This window comes from Papio anubis, chromosome 7 (assembly GCF_008728515.1).
Source record: "Papio anubis isolate 15944 chromosome 7, Panubis1.0, whole genome shotgun sequence".
NCBI lineage: Eukaryota > Metazoa > Chordata > Mammalia > Primates > Cercopithecidae > Papio > Papio anubis.
Genome location: NC_044982.1, coordinates 7,329,746 through 7,349,621, shown reverse-complemented (window position 1 = coordinate 7,349,621; position 19,876 = coordinate 7,329,746). Strand labels below are relative to the sequence as shown.

Here is a 19,876-nt window from a genome sequence, read left to right as displayed (position 1 = left end):
GCCTGAGCGGGCAGCCAATACGGCGGGAAACTGAGGCTCCGAATGCACCTGCCTTGGGTCTCTGGCCACAATGGGCGTCTGCTCAGTCAGCTTCATTTCACTCAATTTCACTTCATTCATTCACAAACGCTCACGGAGAGCCTCATGGGGGCCAGACCTCCACCCGGGCCTATGGGGACAAACAGGGCCCAGGCTAGCTCACAGCCTGGTCTCCCAGGACAGCCAAGGAGACAGGAAAGGAGACCCACCCCGTGATAGGTGTCTCCATGGGGAAGCACAGGGGCCCATCGGGGAGGGCACAGGTGACACGGACCTCAGCCCTGAGCTCAGCAGAGACTTCCCAGAGAACAACCCCTCCACGCCCCACCCCCAGGAGCTGAATCTGGAAGCAAGTGTCCACTTGCCTGTGACCCAGGCCCTGACGGGGCCCATGCGAGAGGCAGAGACTGCACTGCAGAAGGCTGGTCCCAGGGCCATGATGCTCTTCAACCTCCTCCACCTGCTTGGCTCCCTTGCCCCAAAGCAGGATGTGCTGTCTTTAGACAAGAAGTCTCTGGGTCTGTCCCCAAACCCAGTGACATCTCCTGCTTTGGTTCCAGTCTTGGTCACTGGTGGCTTCTGGGAGGATAAAATAACATCACCGAGGGAATAAAAGCAAGCCTTTCTCCACCTTCACCTGAGCAGGACGCCCACCAGGGGAGAGGGGACCCTAGACCCTGTGCCAGCGCAGAGCGGGCGACCCACTGCCATCTGCGTAAAATTCACATGAGCAGACAGACAGGGAGCCTTTTCAGCTGGGCAGGAATCATTCGCAAGAATCCGATGCCGAGACCATGCCGAGGCTCCCAATGAGCCCCCGGAATGAAGAAGGGAGCCCCAGAGCAGAGGCTTGGCCCACCTGGGTGTGCCAGCACAAAAGAGGACGGCGGCCCCGAGCTGCTGCCTCTCAAGTGCGGCAGACACAGCCCCAACTAATCAGACAGCTGAGGCTGCCACCCAGAATGCCCGGCACGTTATTCAGCAATGAGGTATAATTGAATGGATTAACATGAATGCGACGTTTCCCCTCCAAAAATTCGAGGAACGCCAAAATGACTCTCATCTGGGCTGGTATGACTCATGTTTTTAATAGAAGAACTTAATTTTCACTTCTGAGGAATCTGGGCTCAGGGAAATATTGTCTAAGAAACCCTCATTTTACTCCACGGGCAATGGTAAGTCCTACCACCCCGAAAGTACAAATGCAGAACCCCAGCCTGTGCCTGTCTCCCACACTCCCGGACGCCACAGGCTGCAGAGTCCATGAGCTTTAGCAGAGCACAAAGGTCTAAGGGGAAGGCGTAGAGTCCAGTGTCAGCCACATGTGTCCTAGCTCAGCGCAGGGACTTGGGGCACGTCCCATCCCCTCTCTGGGGCACTGCTTGGAAAGCAGCTGGCAACAAGGCACGGGGCCCCTGGCAAGGGCCCCTGAGGGGCTGCCCAGTGCGCCCAGGCACCAAGGTACTGCTGGGGCCAGCATCTTGCTTCTGATGCTGGAACGCTCAAGGTGACACATCCCAGTCCTCCAGTGCTCCTCCTCCCAGCAGGGCTGGAGAGGAAGCAAGTCCCCAGAGGCTGGGCCCCAGGACACTGACTCCTCCCTCTCCCCAGACCTGGTCCTCAGACCCCACGGAGGACAGGCAGAACCTGGGCTCAAGTGTGGGAACAACAGGTCACCATTTATCAGCTACCTAATTAGTGGAGAGGACATTACTGACCCCCTTGGTGAAACAACACAGAGGTTCCCCTTCCCTCCTGGCACGGTCAGTGTCCCCCCGTCCATGGCCCTGCCTGTTCCTAGCTTCAATTCCCACAAAGACCTTGCCTCCCAGGGACACCTCAGCCTACTGCCCTCCGCTCCAGATTTCAATGAGGGGCAACTTCTACATAAAATCTGAACCCAGGTGTGGCCAGGTGTGGTGGCTCATGTCTGTAATCCCAATGTTTTGGGAGGCTGAAGAGAGAGGATCACTTGAGGCCAGGAGTTTGAGACCAGTCTGGGAAACATAGCAAGACCCTATCGCTACAAAAAAATTTTAAAAGTTAGCTGGGCATGGCGGTACACGCCCATAATCCCAGCTACTTGGGAGGCTGAGACAGGAAGATCACTTGAGCCCAGAAGGTTGAGGCTGCTGTGAGCTATGATCATGCCACTGCACTCCAGCCTGGGTGACAGAGTGAGACCCTATCTCAAAGAAAAAAAAAAAAAAACATGCAGCAAAGCACCATGGCACACGTTTACCTATGTAACAATCCTGCACATACTGCACACATGTATCCTGGAACTGAAAATAAATTTAAATATTAAAAACAAACAAACAAACAGGATGAGCATCTGGATGCAGCCTTCTTAGGAGCGTGGGGACCTGGCAGGATGGTGCTGTTCTGCCTCTTTACCTTCCCAGCAGCATCTTATTCCCATGGCCCCAGGAGGTCGATGTGCTTCTAACTGATATGCTTCTCCCCTGAAGCAGGGGAGGGGTCACGGGGGTCAGGAAGTAAGTGCTGGCTTGAGGCTGCAGCACCCAGGTACAGCCATCTCCCGGTTGAAGAACTCCACAGGTGAGTTCATCAAGCATGCAGGGGTGCGGGATGCTCCCAGACCACCATTCCTCCTGACAGCACTGTCACCTGGACAGCCACAGCGGAATGTCCCTTCTGAGCGATGCTAACCTCTCACCAAGGGCTCCACTGGCTGCCTCCATGCCCAGAAGGACCCCCACCTCCCCCAGCCCCCACCCTGCAATTAAGAACAGAGATCCACATTCTCCCTCCCCAGCCCTTCCCCACCCCTGCTCCGGCCAAGGGAGAGGCACTAATTTATAAGTTGCAGATAATGTCACCCACCATTCATCCAAATGTGTCACTAACATCCCATTAGACTGTAATTATTTTTTAATTAAAACTAAGAAAACTGGCATGCCTGAGCCGACTTTATGCATCTGTTATGGGTTAAAATAGCTTTTAAAAAATGTTTCGGAGACCGCAGTCTATTGTGGCCGCGGCCCCTGCCAAAGAAAACGCAAGCTTGCTTATTTTCTCCATGGGGCGCAACAGTGCCTATGTGTGCCGGTACAGAATCGGCTGGCCGTGAAAAGAATTCTAAATAAAACACAAACATGGAATTTGGCAACGCCACAGAAGCAAGCTTAAGACTAATTCCAGCATGCGGACGGCTCTCACATAGTAAGTCTGGCTCCAGCATAAACGAAACCAGGCACTGTAAAATACCAAGGCACGTTGGAGTTTCAACTTAAAGGGGCAGAACACTGATTCCAGGTATAAAAGCTTATTAAGCCAGCTCACACTGCCTCCATAAATCCATAGGTTATTAGCTGTTTGCTTTCAGCCAATCCCTTCTTAAAGAGATGTATATTAAGAGAGAGAAAGAGAGAGAACAACAAATGAAAACCATCACTTTGCACTTGACTTTTAGTGCAGTGGTTCTGGAAACACTGTGTTCATTATCTCAATTAGAGGAGAAAGAGACCTCAAATACACACAAACCCGAAACGGAGGAGAAAAGCAGGGAAGTAGCGGCTGAGAGATGAGAGGATGAATGCGGCCCCCAGGAACAGAGGGCAGCGCCGGGAACAGAGGAAAAAGCCCCGTGGACCCTGGAATGCCTCCTCCCGGGGAAGCAGCAATGACAGTGACTGCAATAATAATAATCATAGTTATAACAACAATAAAAATATAGCAGTAATACCTGCTACTATTCAGCCCCTTTCACAGGCCAGCTGCTGCTTAAGGCGGCACAGTGTAACAGGGAAAGACTCTAAGGTAGGATAAAGCCGTAAAGTGTTCTGAAATCGGACTGCCTCCGTTTCCTCATCTGTAAAAAGGGGATGTGAAAAGTGCCTTCCTCACAGAATTGGGGTGAGGGATATTGAAGATGAAGCCCACAATGAACGCTTAGCACAGCACCCCATTATCACTGCTAGCCGCCCACTCTCAGTCGTAAGATGGTGCTGTTCTCATGCCACAGGTGGGGAACCAGATGCACACAAAGGCTGGGCTACCCGCCCAAGGCCAAAGCTCAGAGACATCCGAGTCGGGATTTGAACCCACCGTCCACCTCCACAGCCCTTATTCTCTCTGCACTCACTCCTGGTGGGTCACACACCAGACTGGCCACATTTCCCAGCACTGTGGATTGTGGGCTCCCTCTGAGATTGGGGGCAGGGGGGTCAGTCTCCCCGAGGAGGTACTGAGAAGGTGAAGTCAGTTCTAGAGAGAGACTCGCCCTCAAAGGCCTCAGCAGGCCTCAGGATGGACACACACCACAATCCAGGAAGAATCAGAAAGTTCAGGGAAGAGAAAGAATCACAAGTGCCCTCACCATAAACACGGAGCATGAGGGGTTGGGAGGGGCCTGTTCTGTGCTGATAGTTCTCCCTGGACTGCACACACACACACACACACACACACACTCAACATGCACATATGCATATGCATACATGCTCACACACAAAATCACTCATACACACATGCACACACATATATGCACATATACTGCATACACTCAGATATACACATATGTACTCACATATGCACACACAACTATCCACATACATACATATGCACACACGTGTGCACATACACACAAATACATACATGTGCACATATGCTCTCACATCTACACACATACACATGCATGCACATATATACACTCAGACATGTACACACATGCACATCCCCACATTCACATATACACTGACATGCACAAATACCCACATACACATGTGCACACACAAATACGTGTGTGTACATGCACACATATACACAAATATGCATATATACACTCACATGTACACACATGCATGCTCATATATACACTCAGATATGTACACACATGCATGCTTATATATACACTCAGACATGTACACACGTGCACACATACACATATGCTGACATATGCAGACATGTACACATGTGCACACATACACATATGCTGACATATGCAAATACCCACATACACATACACTCACATATACACGTGTACACACATGCACATGTATGCACATATACACTCTCACCCGTACAAACACACACACATACAGACACACACACACACACAGGGCCTTTTATTATGGATCTGTGCCAGGCACAAGGACCCTGGCAGAGGCAATGGGAAAAACCAGGGAGAAAATTACATGAGGCAATGTTTGGCTCCAAATGAAAAAGCCGTGGAATGTTCTCCCTCAAGTCTTGGTTATTTCTTGCAGGTCCGCTCAGACCCTGTCAGGTCCACCTCATCCAGGGGGAACTCCCACCCCCAGGCCTCTGAGCTGAACCAGCTGCTGTTCTCTCAATGCTACCGGCTTCCAGATGGGGAGTAGCCGGGACATCCCAGGCTCCAGCACCCACAGAAGCCGCGGTAGGCTGGTGGAGCACCTCTCCTCAAATACAAGCTCAGTAAAATGGTACTCAGAACTGGGCTCCTTAACCTCCGACCCCGCCGCCTGCCACCACCCCCTCCCCACAGGCCTCAGGTGTGCTCTGACCTGGTGACATCATCACATGCCAGTGGGCTCCAAGCTCCTCCCCCTGAAAACATGTACCGTATCTTAGAAGATGCAAACTAAAAATACTCCTGGCTTCTCAGAGCCAGTTTACAAAAATAATTATATTTTCTTTTAAAATCTGGATTATAGGCAAGTGTGTGTCCAGTTATTTCTAGCTCCTATTCAACTCTGTTAATTCTCATAATAATTATTGCAGATTTTTTTTTTTTTTTTTTTTGAGACAGAGTCTCACTCTATTGCCCAGGCTGGAGTGCACTGGAGCGATCTCGGCTCACTTCAAGCTCTGCCTCCCGGGTTCACGCCATTCTCCTGCCTCAGCCTCCCAAGTAGCTGGGACTACAGGTGCCCGCCACCATGCCTGGCTAATTTTGTGTGTGTGTGTGTGTTTTTAGTAGAGATGGGGTTTCACTGTGTTAGCCAGGATGGTCTCGATCTCCTGACCTCGTGATCCGCCCGCCTCGGCCTCCCAAAGTGCTGGGATTACAGGCATGAGCCACTGCGCCCAGCCGCAGATTTTCTGAAACCATCCCCCCGCCCTATTGTTAATAGCTGTGCTCTGACTCAGCGTGGTGGCAGGGCTGGGGGCCACATGTGACCACACTGCCTTCCAGAAACACAGAAGTCTGAGTGCCGAAGGGCCAGGCATTTCAGAACCACCACATTCCTGAGAAAAAAGGAACATGTGTCCATCTTGTCAAAAACCAGCTCCAGGTTCAATGCAGGAGACACTTGGGGAATCCCCTGTAAGTGCCTGAACCTGTCCCAGACCTCAGTCCACCGAGGAGACCAACTGGGTTTCCTGCCCTGGAAGGGCCTAGAATCCAGCAAGAGGCATGCAGAGAAGATTGAATGGGGCCACAGCCAGATCCCAGGACCTGTAAATGTGAGCTTATCTGGCGAAAAGATCACTGCAGGTGTGATTAAGTGAAGGCTTTTGACGAGATCATTCCGGATGGTCTAGGTGGGTCCTGAATCCAAAGACAATTGTCTTTTTTATTTTAATTGTTCAGAAGAGAAGACAAACCCAGAGCAGAAAGCTGTGTGCCCACAGAGGCAGGGAATCAGGGAGCACGGCCCTGCCGACACCTCCGTCTTGGACCTGTGGCCTCCCAAACTGTGAGAGAATACATTTCTTTTCTTTCTTTCTTTTTTTTTTTTTTTTGAGACAGGGTCTCACTGTGTTGCCGAAGGCTGGAGTGTAGTGGCACGATCTCAGCTCACAGCAGCCTCAACCTCCCTGGGCTCAAGGGATCCTCGTGCCTCAGCCTCCCCAGTAGCTGGGATTACAGGTGTATGCCACCATTCTTGGCTAATTTTTTTAGAGAATGGGTTTCGCCATGTTGCCCAGGCTGGTCTTGAACTCCTGGGCTCAAGAGATCTACCCACCTCAGCCTCCCAAAGTGCTGGGATTACAGGTGTGAGCCACCGCACCCGACCACAGAATCAATTTCTTATTGTCTTAAGCCACCCAGTCTGTACCCATTTACTACAGTAGCCCTGGGACACTAATACAGGACAATAGAGAGAAAACACAACCACTAATAAAAATCATTGCAATTACCATCCCAATACACAAAGGACTCAAGGCCACTCACTTGAGATTCCCTGTCCCCAGTCCCTCCCAGCCCAGCCAAGGAGGCAAAACCAGTGTGATGATTCCCATCAGGCAGGAAGACCCCACAAGGCTCAGAGAGGGCCAAAGCGTGCACAGGACACCGAGTGAGCTCTACCTCGCTCCTAGGGATTCTGATTCCAAATACGGGGTTCCTTCTGCTAAGTCACACTCAAATCAACATCCTGAAGACACAACAGAAAGAACAATGGAAATTGTCCATTTTTAGAATTTTCTTCCCCAAACTATCAAGGTAGCTAAATGTTCAGCTTTGTTAACCAAAAAAAAAAAAAAAAAGCTGTCCTGGGAGACAGAGCTGAGAACTGTCTTGGGGAACCATTTCCAAGACAAAGGGGATTCAAGACCCTCAACTAAAATATACTGAAGGTAGTAGCCCCCAGCAGTCTGGCAGTGACTACAGGTGCCACACCCAGGCCGGCTGAGGCTGGATTCAAATCGCCCTCAGGTTTGTTACCCACCTAACTTGGGACAGTTGTCGCATCCCTGAGAGGCAGGTTCCTTGGCTATCAACTCCAACTGTCCAAAAAACACTAAAATTACCCAACAGTCAGATGAGGATGTGGAGAAATAAGAACCTTTGTGCACCGTCGGTGAGAACGTAAAACCGTGTAGCCACCGTGAAAAACGGTCTGGTAATTCCTCAAAAATTTAAATATAGGATTACCCTTTGATGCAGAAACTCCACTTCCGGGTATAAACCCAAAAGAACTGAAAGCAAGGATTCAAACAGATTATTGTCCACCCATGTTCTTAGTTGTGCCATTCACAATAGCCAAAAGCAGCCCAACTGTCCATCTACGGATGGGTGGATAAGCAAAATGTGGTCTATCCATATGATAGAATATTATTCAGCCTCAAGAAGGAAGGAGATTGTAACACATGCTACAACAAGGATGGACCTCGAAGACACTATACTAAGTGAAATGAGCCAGGCACAAAAGGACAAGCACTATGATTCCACTTACCTGAGGAACCTAGAATAGTCACATTCAGAGAGACAGAATGGAGAATGGGGGGCTGGGGAGAGGGGAAATGGGAAGTTAGTGTTTAATGGGGCCAGAGCTCTGTTTGGGATGATGGAAAACCTCTGGAGATGGACGGTGGTGATGGTTGCATATCAATTGCAATGTACTTATTGCCACCGAACTGTGCACTTAAAAATGGTTAAAATGGTAAATCTAATGTTTATCTTACCACAATTTAAAAAACTCACCATCGAAGCACTGTGAGAATCACTGGAGATACACAGAAAGCCCACAGCACAGAGTGGACCCTTGATCAATGGTATTTTTTAAGATTAAAATGCTAATAACTGAGCTGGCTAATAAAACGCAAGGAAATTCATGCAAAAGAACTTGAGTCAGAAAGGACTGGTTAAATACAACACCAAGAGCAGACTCACGCACCCAGCGGGCCTCGCCCCACCAGCCATTCCTCACTTCTTAACAAAGGCAATAATTAAAAATGTCCTGTTTTATGAAAAGATTCCAGGGGCCCCCATTTCTGCAGGTAGTGACTCCATTTTTGCATTCACCTCCCTGGAGAAGTCCTGAGCCCTCTGATCCCTTCCTTAAGAATCATACAATACTGGCGTTCTAATTACCCGGGGCTCAGGCTGGCCCAGCAGCAGCTCCATGATTCACGAGCTCACTCCTCTCCCTTGGCTGCTCCTACTCACACCTGCCAGGTACGAGGCCGGGTGGGAGGGGCAGGCCAGGAGCCAGACGCAAGGACAGGAGCAGGATGCCCATGTGGGCCGCAGGCTCGAGGAGGCTTGAATTCAAATCCCGCCTGTGCCGTCCACCAGATGCGCAAGGAAAACAAATTCACATCTGCAAAAACCAGGAGCAGGTCCTGTCACCTCTCACCTGTGAACTATGAAAGGAGCTGCCTGGAAAGCCCAAATTCAGATCTGGGAGAGAAGGCTCCACCTGGGGCACCCTACCGCAGTGAGTTCCTATAGGACGCTGTCATGCCCATTTCTGGATCCCTACACTCTAGCCCAGGGTCTGGCACATGTATGACCAGCATATGAAGGAAGACCTGGGGGACCCTCTCAGGGACCATATCTGAGTTTGATCTGGTTTCCCCGGGATAACGCTGGCCCCACAGAGGGGCCCCTGCCCACCGAGGGTTCTAGTCCCACTTCTTTTTGGGTAAAAGTGACCAGCCTTGATTATGTTGGAATAAACTATATATCATGGTTTAGACTATTTGGGTTTAATTGTGAAATACACACAGAACACAGCCCCTCCACCCCAACCCTGCCCTCAGGTTTGAAAAGTCAAGTACATTTGGTTCCCCTCTCCCCCCACCATAAAAACAACAAAGAACGCCTCAGGCTTTCATAAGGGCTGTGATTTCTTTCACGTGGGGAAAAAAAATGGATTCCACTGCCCTGTGTACAAAAACAAGGAGGACGCTCATAAAAGAATGTGGCTAGCAGCGTTCTCTGTGTTTCCTCTGCTTTCTCTCATGGGTGTAGACACCGCCTTTTCTGGGTCTTCATCATCCCCCAGCATCTCCTGGGCACCTGCTGGGACTCAGCCCCGCCCCAGCCACTGGAGACACAGAGATGAGCCTGGTCGAGGAAATGGACTTGGTCAAGGCTGGCGTGGGACCACATGCCAAGTCCCTGACTCCCAGTCAGACCCCCAAAACCCAATTTGAGGTGATCGGATGAGAAAATCTTGCCCATGCTCCAGCCCTCTTCTTCAAGGTCAAAACTGCCTTCTGGTGGACTGAGGATCGGTGACTTTGTTTCCCTCTACGTCCAGCCAGGGCTGGAGGAAGCTTGGAGTCAGCAGGCCCCTTCCCAGAAGACACGACATCCACACGTGTCACTGCCCACAGTGGACTGGACCCTCGGCCTCACATTTCCCAGCGGTAAAACCCCAGCAGATCTCCCGACCCTCCCAGCTCCCGTAAGCCCAGCCCTTTCATTTCCTTCTTTTTCTTTCTTTCCTTCCTTCCTTCCTTTCCTTTCTTTCTTTCTCTCTTTCTTTCTGCTACAAGTAAACTTTATTTGATGTAAATGTAATACCACATTTTCAAGTTTCACAATGAGTATTTGACATAAATAATTATTTAAATTAGGAATATAAGTATGCATGGTCACTTGAGCTAATTTGCAGTTCAGGGGTTGGTCCAAGCTTTGTCTGAAAGCTTTTTTCCCCTTTCGGAAAAAGTGGCCCTTCCCTTTGCCTAGTAAGAAACACTGTCAATGGGAGTTGGAAGAAGTCCGTAATCCACCTTGGAATTCCAGCTGATCTGTGAGAGGACAGCTTTCTGTATTCTAGAAAAATAATATTCTCTTTCAGTTCATTCATTTTTCCCCATGGAAGATATCGGCACTCTCCTCATCTACTGTCTTTCTGTCTCCTTAGCTGCTGCTTATTACACAGGACCATTTTTAAAAAATATAATATCTGCAAAGAGATCTCTTCTGTTCCCTTACCTGCCCCTCATGTCTACCATTTTGTGGAGAGGGTAGGGTGGTGGGAGCCAGGGACCAGAATTGCTTAGGCACACATTTGATCTCAGGTGCAGAGAACACAGATTCTCTGAAAGGAACCCTATGGGGGTCAGGAGCATTTTCCAAGAGTGGTCCAGGTGACCCTCAGTTCACACAATTCGGTGTGATACAGCGCTGCTCCATGAGGATGAACATGCGTATGCCCCGTTTCCAGAAGCAGCACCACCTTTCATGGAAAACCCATTACTCTCTCACTTCTTCCACATAACACACAGTTATGGACCAGCCTTGGCCCCCCTGCACCCTTGGATAAAACGAGAGTCAAAACCACACCAATAATCACGTGGATTCCAATGCAGTCAGGCCCCACTTGTGCCTCATTCAGGTAAAAATCCTCACAGAAGGTACCCCTGCGCTCAGCAGTGTTAGCACAGGGACAAGCTGTCCTCAGGCGGAACACCTCCCCATCCTGAGATCTGCTCCTGAGCTGCGCCATGGCAATAAGGGACAGAGCACCCGGGCGGCAGCCAAATTATTCATTTTTTTCAAATAGAGAAAGGCGCCATGGAGACATACATTTCATATCCGCTGAGTGAGGAGGCCCTCCATGGGCACCTCCACCATGGTGAGTTCCTCTAGGGCAAGGACCCTGTCATGCCCATTTCCAGATCCCTCAGTCTAGCCCAGGGTCTGGCACAAGGATGACCAGTGCATGAAGGACGACCTTCAGGACCCTCCCAGGAAATAAATTGGAGTTTGATCTGGTTTTCTACCAGCAGCTCCTTCTCTGTTGTCCACTACAGCCCAATAGGAAGCTGGAGGGGAGAGCTCCGAGCACAGCTGGGAGGCTGGCCAGACCTGAGTGTGAATCTCTGTTTTGAGACTCTCTGTCCAAGTTCTGCTATTTGTGTGCTGTGTGACCCCTGGTGGGTTGTGTGGCCTCTCTGAGCCCCACTATCCTCATAAGCAAAAGGGTGGGGGAGTGCCTCTTCTTGGGAGCATTATGACGATGAGATGTCATGCCTAGGACTGAGCTGGCCCTTTAGCAAACAGTGGCAAGCCCCAGGAATGCTGATGATGTTGGCCCTTCCTCTGCCTTCATTCATACTAAGAAACTCTCCCAGGCAAGTGGCTTTCCAAGAGCTAAGTCATCACCGGTGTGCTGGGTACCCAAGGCCACGGTCTCAAAAGGCTTTCCAGCAGCTCAGCTTTCTCCCTCCTTCCCCTCCCACTGGCCTTTCCCCTCTGATTCCCCTAGGCGCTGGTCATGGGCTATGGCCACACCCAGATGGTAGCTGTTCATGGGACCTGCCAGTGGAGGGATGGTGAGCGAATACTTCAGTGTCCCCATTTTACAGATGGTGAAACTGAAGCTTGGAGAGAGGAAGTAAGTGGCTAGCCTAGGATCACATACTCACACCCATTCACTGCAAGGGAAGGACCGAGATGGCCCCATCTCTAGAGCTTCCCACCATGCCTGCAGTCTAATATGGGTCCACAATAACATTTAACTTCAAACACGCATCCATGCCACAGAGCCCCACGGGGACGGGGCAGCCAGCTGTCAAAGCACAACCCCAGAGTCTCAAACCCAGGATGTGCCCAGTGTGCTCCCACTGCAGATAGCAGAGCTGAAGTCCAAGGCGCCCAACGTGGGGCTCCTCAACATCAGAGCTCTACCTGCTGCCCAGTCTCACTGCAGGTTTCACACTGAGCCTCACGGTCAGGCAGAGATCCATCTTTAAGTGGCTTCCACTGGGTGATGAATTTCCTCTTCTGGTTTTCAATAAAAACTCAAGAGGGGCAGTATGGCCTAGTGGGCAGACCCAGGTATATGAGTCAGCTCTGCCACCCACATGTCATGGCTTCATCCCCACTATCTTCCTTGGTTTCCCCATTTATATAATGAAGGGGTTGGAGGAGATGATCTCTTGGGATCCCTGGTCTTGGATTGTTAAAGATTGACTTGACCTCAGGTCACCCAAGAACCCATTTCTGGGCCAGTCTGCTGCACACAGAGGGCAATGCCAGCCTCCTCTGCCACTTTCCAAGTCCCTTTAAAGGAGAACGGGGCTGCCTTGCTCTGAGGTCTCTGATGTCCATGGCCAGTGCTGCTTCTTCACATCCACTAACTGCTTGAAAGCGCTGCATCCAGCACTGCATTAAAAATTAATTACACATGCTATCTTATTGCCAGTGCATAATGTAATGAGCACCAGCTGTGCTAAACAGCCAAACTCCTTTTTAAGACAGCTATAAAAAAAAAAAAAAGGAAAAAAAGAAAGAAAGAAAGAAACTGCACTTCCAAATGCCTCTCCTGTCAGAGCAGAAAAACAGCAACATCTTGTATGGATTTGAACAGAATTCTTTGATTTAGCTCTGCCTTCAGAACGTCTGAAGGGCCAGCTCAGAGAGTGAAATGGAATCTGGCGAGGCTGCAGCGATCTCCACTCAGGGATTTGCTGGGGCCTCTTTTATCTAAGGACAGTCATGCTGGTAGGTGCCCCACCCCCAACAGAGCCACAGTGCAGCCCTTCTGTTGCCCCCAACTCCTCAGCTCCTCTGGCCCTTGCTGATGCTGTAGGAAATGTCACTTTCCAGCTATGTGGGACAGGGGACTTTCTGGCATCCACCAAGCCCTGCCACCCTTGGCTACCTCCAGCACTCTGAGAATCAGCTTCCCCCACCCTGGGGGCCTTGCAGCTCTCCATGGCTTCTCCTGGCACTTCCTCCGGTCACAGAAAGAGGCATCTGGGTTCTCGAGGCAGGCGGGCAGGGACAGCCTCTGCAGCAGTGTGACCTCAAGAAGCAGGCAGGTGCTAGGGTGGAATCAATGGCACTTGCATGCGGGAAGAGCAACAGCGCTGTAAATGCTGGTTTGCGGATGCTGGGACCACCGGCCCTTGGGCGATGTAGACATTGCAAGGCATACAGATGACTCTCTAAATTTTTAATAACTCCCCTGAAAGCCCTTTTCCTACATCGAGCCAGCCCCCATCAACCCTGGGACCTGTCTGGTTAGCCCAGAAGGATCCTAACAACAAACGTTACTTTGCAAAGGGAATCCCATGAGCACGTTTTCCAACGTTCCCATGACGGAGCTCTGCTGTCCACACACGCTCACTCACACGGTTCTTTTTGTCTTCACCCCCATACTCACCCCTCCCTCCAGTCTCAGTGGCCAATCTAACGCCCTCCTGGAGTGCCTCTGGCACCCCCTGCACCAGAATCAAGGCGGCGCATCAGCAGGGGCCTGGTGAGGTTACCATCTCTGTCCGCATCACCGTTTGGCTTCCCATGGATCCTCCGGTGTTAATCAAACCCAGTCCAGAATGAAACTACAGCTTGCTTCTTGTTCTGGTATGAAATGTGCAAAGCACAGACCATATCATTAACATAAAACTTCCAGAAATAAGGCCACTTTCCAGGCAGACTGTATTAATTGCATCAGGCTTCCACAGCTAGGGTGGTCTAATCCACGGCGCCCCATTGGACGGCTCTGGTTATAAAACCAACACAAAATGAACACTGGGATATAATTGAAGGAGGAGAAAAGGATAGATTCTATGGTTAAACCCTACTATTTACTTACAGGTATTCTTTTATCTTTATTGTCCCTTTAACCCATGCCAAGAAACCCCAGACTAGTTAAATAACACAGCAAGCACAATTTCAGTAGAAAAGTAAATTGAATTTAACTTTACAAGATTGCCCTGTGATTTCAGCATATACTAATGACTGCAACTGACTCCCTCTATTAAATCCAAACACTTCCACTTCCCTGAGCTGGGATCCTGTGTGTTCTTGCGTGAGACCTTGAACTTCACCAAGTACACTTATTAATCACTGTGGCTGATGACCATTTGCAGCTTTTAAATATGCAATGAAGTGTCTCAGTTCCTATTCCACCTCCCAAAGCTGGTACATGATCTGAGCCAGCCAAGAGGCTAAATACTTTTAAGAATGGAAAGCGAGGATCCAGCTTGCCACGAGACCTGACGGAGTCCCAGTGTTGTGAAACCCATTCGGCTCGTGCATGGACTCTAACTTCGACAGGGCTCACTCGGCACATGGCGCTGTTCTCAGCACCTGGCCCATATGATCTCACACAATCCCCAGAACGACCCTTCAGAGCCTGTCCTATCCGTAGCTCCGTTTTGTAGATGGGGAAACTGAGGAATGGAGAGGGGAAATGACTACGCGGGGCAGAACAGCCTTCACCCCCAAGCAATCTCATACACTTGACGACCGCCTTCCAATCGTGGAAGCCTCAGAACAGGGAAGGGTTCCAGCATGCGGGGCACAAAGCCCAAGAGTGTCCAAACCATTCTCTGAATGCCCCACGCCCTGCCCTGGGAACCTAGCTAGCCCCATGCTCACTCCACCCACAGCAGCTCCACGCTGACCTGTCTCAGAAAATAACATGAGCCTCGTTTTCAAATGTTGCATACATACGCATATACACACAAAGATGTATTTTTACAGAAGGGGAAACTGAGGCAATGACTTCTTTAGGGCCTCTGGCCAGCTGAAGCAAAGACCAGGACCACAGTCTGAGGCTCTTGACCCCACAGCCACTGTGCCAAATCCTCTACGTGAAATTTCTCAGGGAAGAAATCTCAGTTCCCAGGAATGCCTAGACTCAAAGCCCCACATTCCTTCAGCAGAGTCAAAAAGAGTCAGGATCCCCGAGTCCCTTCTCCGCACTGCGACCGTTGGAAGGAGGTCTAGGCTTGGGGTCTCGGGAGGCAGGACCACCTGGGATGCTGCCAGCCCAGGGTGTGCACAAACACACATACCTGTGTGGTTTTCTCCCCCCGGTAAAATCACATCCTTCTATAAATAACTGCGGATGCAGTAACAGGCACGCAATTAACCTGTGTGAAACACGTTTACACTGGGGTTCTCCGTATTAATTTGAAGAGATGGGTTCAGCGCATCCTGATCTGAAAAGGGACAAAACCAAGTAAGGACGGCAGGCCCATTCCATCTTTACAAAGGCCTGCTTCTTCCTAACAGGCTACTGGGAACTTAATGACTCCATTCCAACTACTAATTAAACAGGCACTAAAAACACTTAAGCAAACAGCCCAGTGCTAGGGACACAAACCACAAAGGGACAAAAAAACACCAGAATAGGATAGTTTCAGGTATTGAAATTGATCAGGAAACATGGTGGTGCAAGCTGGTGCGGGCCAATGAACTGGGACCGAATGAAAACAGAAAACTGTACTGGACATGGTGGTAGAGGGCAGGAGGTAAGAACAGGCCCCTTAGAAGGGTCTCCTGGAGCAGTCCTAGGGGCTCAGCCTCCTGCAGTCCCAACCCCAGGAACAGGACACTGCCCTTCCTCACGCCCCTCCCAGAGCACTGCAATCAAGCATTGGTTGCTCACAGGCTCTGAGTCCTGGCAGCTCTCAAGGCGTAAAATCGAAAAAGGCCTTTAATGCCAGATGAAGAGCCAAAGCCGAAGATGTGGCAGGTGCTGGATGGACAGCCTGGGATCAAATCCCACCTCCGCCACTCCCTCCCTCCCTGCTCCTCTTTCCCCTTCTGCAGGTCCCCACTCTCTGTTCTCCCCACCACCAGACTGCAAGCTACAAGAGGGCAGGGACCCGCCTGCCGACTCTTCCTGTGTGTGCACAGTGCTACAAGCTAGGGGCCTTCCAAATGGCTTCAAGCTAAAGAATGAATAAATGGATGGATGGATGGATGAACGGATGGATGGATGGATGAACGGATGGATGGATGGATGAACGGATGGATGGATGGATGGATGCATGGATGGATGGATGGATGGATGGATGGATGGATGGATGGATACATGGATGGATGGATGACGGACGGACGGACGGACGGACGCAATGGACGGATTTACTTACCGGATGGACGCAATGGACGGATTTGGATTTGACGGATGACGGATTTGGACGCCCGGACGCAATGGATGGACAGATAGATGGACGGATGGAATAGACGAGTACCGGATGGATGGTTGACGGATGGATGGACGGAGGATGGATGGTTGACGGATGGATGGACGGATCATTACGGATTTGGATTTGGACGGATCCGATGGACGGATGGATTTGGATGGATTTTGACGGATTTGGACGGATGGATGGATGGATTTAATGGATTTGACGGATGGATGGATGGATGGATTTGGATGGATGGATTACGGACGGATTTGACGGATTTGGATTGGATTTGGATGACGGATCTGACGGACGCTGGACGGATACACGGACGAACGGACGGATGGATGGATTTGATTTGACGACCCGGAGGATTTGGATTTTATCGAGGATGGATTTTACGGATCGATTTGGACGCATGGATTTGACGGACGCATGGATGCGGACGGACATTACGGACGGATGTAAGCAGACGGACGGACCGATGGATGGACGGATGGATGGACAGATGGATAGATGGATGCATGGATGGATGCATGGATGGATGCATGGATGGATGGACGGATGGACGGATGGATGGATGGATGGATGGATGGATGGATGGATGGATGGATGGATGGATGAGCTGTGAGAACTCAACGTCTCTGAACATTTTCTCATCTGCAAAGTGAGGAGAGTAAAGTATTAGGGTTGCTGTGAGGGTTAAATTCAAGAAGGCACACAAATGCCCAGCACAATGCAGCACACAGCAGGCCCTCCATAAACAGCCCTCACAAGGATCCTAATGGCATGTATGAGGACTTGCTGATGGCAGAGTCCCCCAGAGCTAAGGCAGTGGAAAGCTCATTTGACCTCCTGTGGATGTCAGCAGAGGCAGTGTGGCTCCACGGGAAGAGGGGTGGCCTTTCAGGAGGCAGCCAAGGACAAATCCCAGTTTTGCCACCCTGGCCAGCCACTCTCCCTCCCCGAGCCTTTGCTTCTCCATCTGCAAAATGGGGATGGTAACAGTTCCTGCTCAGCACCATACAAAGATGCTAAGCGGGCCTGGCCACATGAGGGAAGGGCTCAGTCCTCTAGATGAGTCTCATCTACTTCAGCAACTTCTAAGTAGGGCCAACAGAGGGTTAAGCAAAGCCCTGGGTGAGCCTCTGGCGAGATCAGATTTCTGTACCACAGAACTCGACCGCGTCCAGTAATAAACACTCAGGCTGATCTTTGATAGCACGGCCCCCCCAGTAGCTGCAGGGGCTGCAGCGCTAATGACAGGAAGCCAAGAGAGCAGGGCAACCACCCAGACAGAGCAGGCACCCCTGCTCAGCAAGCAGGGCCTTCCACAGACTCACAGAACAGTTCTACTGAGCCAGGACAGGAGCCCCGAGCACCTGGGGACCAGCACAGCCCAGAGAAGGGAGCCGGCGTCTTTGCAAGTGGTTCCGACTCCTTCCCAGGAGATTTTGGGTTTTGCTTTGTGCACTTAAGGCACAAGTCCAGTAAGAAACCAGAACTCCCTCTTGGAAGCCAGACCCTATGATGTCACCACCTGTCACAGCAGGGAGGGTATACTAAAGGCTCCAGGCCACCCTACAAGGGAGCTCTGCAGCCCAGGGAGTGCTGAACCTGGGAGCAGGGGCTGCCTGTGGCCTTTTACAGAGTTGTGGCCATGGCCTTTTGCAGAGCTGTGGCTCCAACAGGGACCGTCCCTGGGGACAGCTTCAATTAAAAACAAAACCTGCCCAATAAAAATTGTCTTCCTTTCACAACTCAAGTCAAGAGAAAGCCTGCAACATGCCTAGTGACAAAGCAGGGACCAATCAAATCTGCCCCAGCTCTGCATCCCCCCCTCTCCTTTCCTGCCCCTGCCACAGAAACCAGGCCACGGCCGCTCACCACATGTGTCTGTGTCAGCATCCTGGCTTGCGTGGCCACAGTGCTTTCACACCAGGCCCTACCGAGATGCTGGGGGGATAGACCTGTGAGAGGGCCCTCTGCCCTTGAATTCCCAGGGACTCCAAGGATTCCCAGAGACGCTAGGCAGAACAAGATCTTGGGTTCCACTTGGGGAGAGGCAGGGCATGTAGAGGAGGCCAGTTCGTGTCACCACACTGCCCCATCTGCCCATCTGTAGAATGGGCAGCCACACCGCCCTCCCAGGAGAGCGGGATGAGTCGGCACAAACAGCTGTGTCTGGGTCTGGCCCAGAGCCGGACGCACAGCAGGTACTCAGCCCCCACCCCCAGCCCTCACACACCCCACAGTGTTTCACTCCCTCTCGTGGCCGCAGCTTTTTAAGAGGCTCCTTTTGAGCCACTTTTTTTCTTTTTCAAAGCTAATGGGCAACACATTCTCCCAAAGAGAAACTCAGCATTTTGGACGGCTCCAGCAATGTACACAGACAACCAAGGAATCTTCCCCTAGCCTTGTCTTGGCGGGGCAGGGGGTTGTCTGGGGTGGGGGAAGGGGTGGCAGTGGCAAGGGCAGAAGAAAATATCAGATGTTAAGTGTTATCCAATTAAGCTGTAGCTAAACAACCCAAAGAAGCGGGATTGGGTGGCTGGGGAATGCATTCTGGGAGCAAGACTCTCAGAACGGGTGGGGGCACCATGGGGGACTCCTGACCAAGGGGCACCGGGCCCTGGCTCATAGTTCAGCGAACATTCTTTACCATTTCCCCTGGCACCCCAAAAAACCTTCTGGGTGGGAGCTGCCCTTCCTCCCTGGGTCCCCACCTTGCTCCAGCGCTGCCCATGGCACAACCCGCCATCCCGGGGGCCCGCCCCCCACCGCGGCGTCGTCTGTTACCTGACAACTGACACTGGCATCCAAAGGGAGCCTCCGTCTGACCCTCACCCTGAGTCCCGTCACCCGAGACCGGGCGCGCGCTGCAGCACGGCAGGGGGAGGCAGGGCGGGAGAGCGCCCAGGGCACGCAGAGGTGAAGTGATCACGGATGAGTGAGGGTGGGAGGAGGCAGCTATGGGGGCCACCGCTGGCAGCTGGGCAGGCCTGCACGGCCCTGGAGAAAAAACAATAGAAAAGACTGGTCAGTCGGGCCCTGGACTGTGTGAGAGGCACAGGGTGGGACGGGGCTCGGGGCGTGGGGCTTGGCTCAGGCCACCCTTCGGGGGTGGGAGGCCCCCGGGGTGCCAGGCCCTGCAGGGAAGGCAATCGGGACACAGGTGAGGGAATGGGCTCGGGGAGGTTGGCAGGGGGCATTGGGGAGGGCCCTGTTTCCACAGCTGCCAGGCTGGGCTGTCGGGGAGGCAGGACTCCGCCTCTGAGGGCCT

General features: G+C 51.4%; 1 protein-coding gene across 5 annotated transcripts in view; it reads right to left on the bottom strand.

The window, feature by feature from the left end:
* Positions 1-19,876, bottom strand: part of BCL11B (BAF chromatin remodeling complex subunit BCL11B) — a 104,251-nt gene that overhangs the window by 43,650 nt on the left and 40,725 nt on the right. For 3 of the 5 annotated variants that reach the window (XM_021940285.2, XM_017960318.3, NM_001169077.1), the window contains 1 exon segment: positions 19,393-19,605. The exons of the other annotated variants lie outside the window; for them this stretch is intronic. In XM_021940285.2, the coding sequence (XP_021795977.1) occupies positions 19,393-19,605 (213 nt within the window). 5 annotated transcript variants of the gene reach the window in all.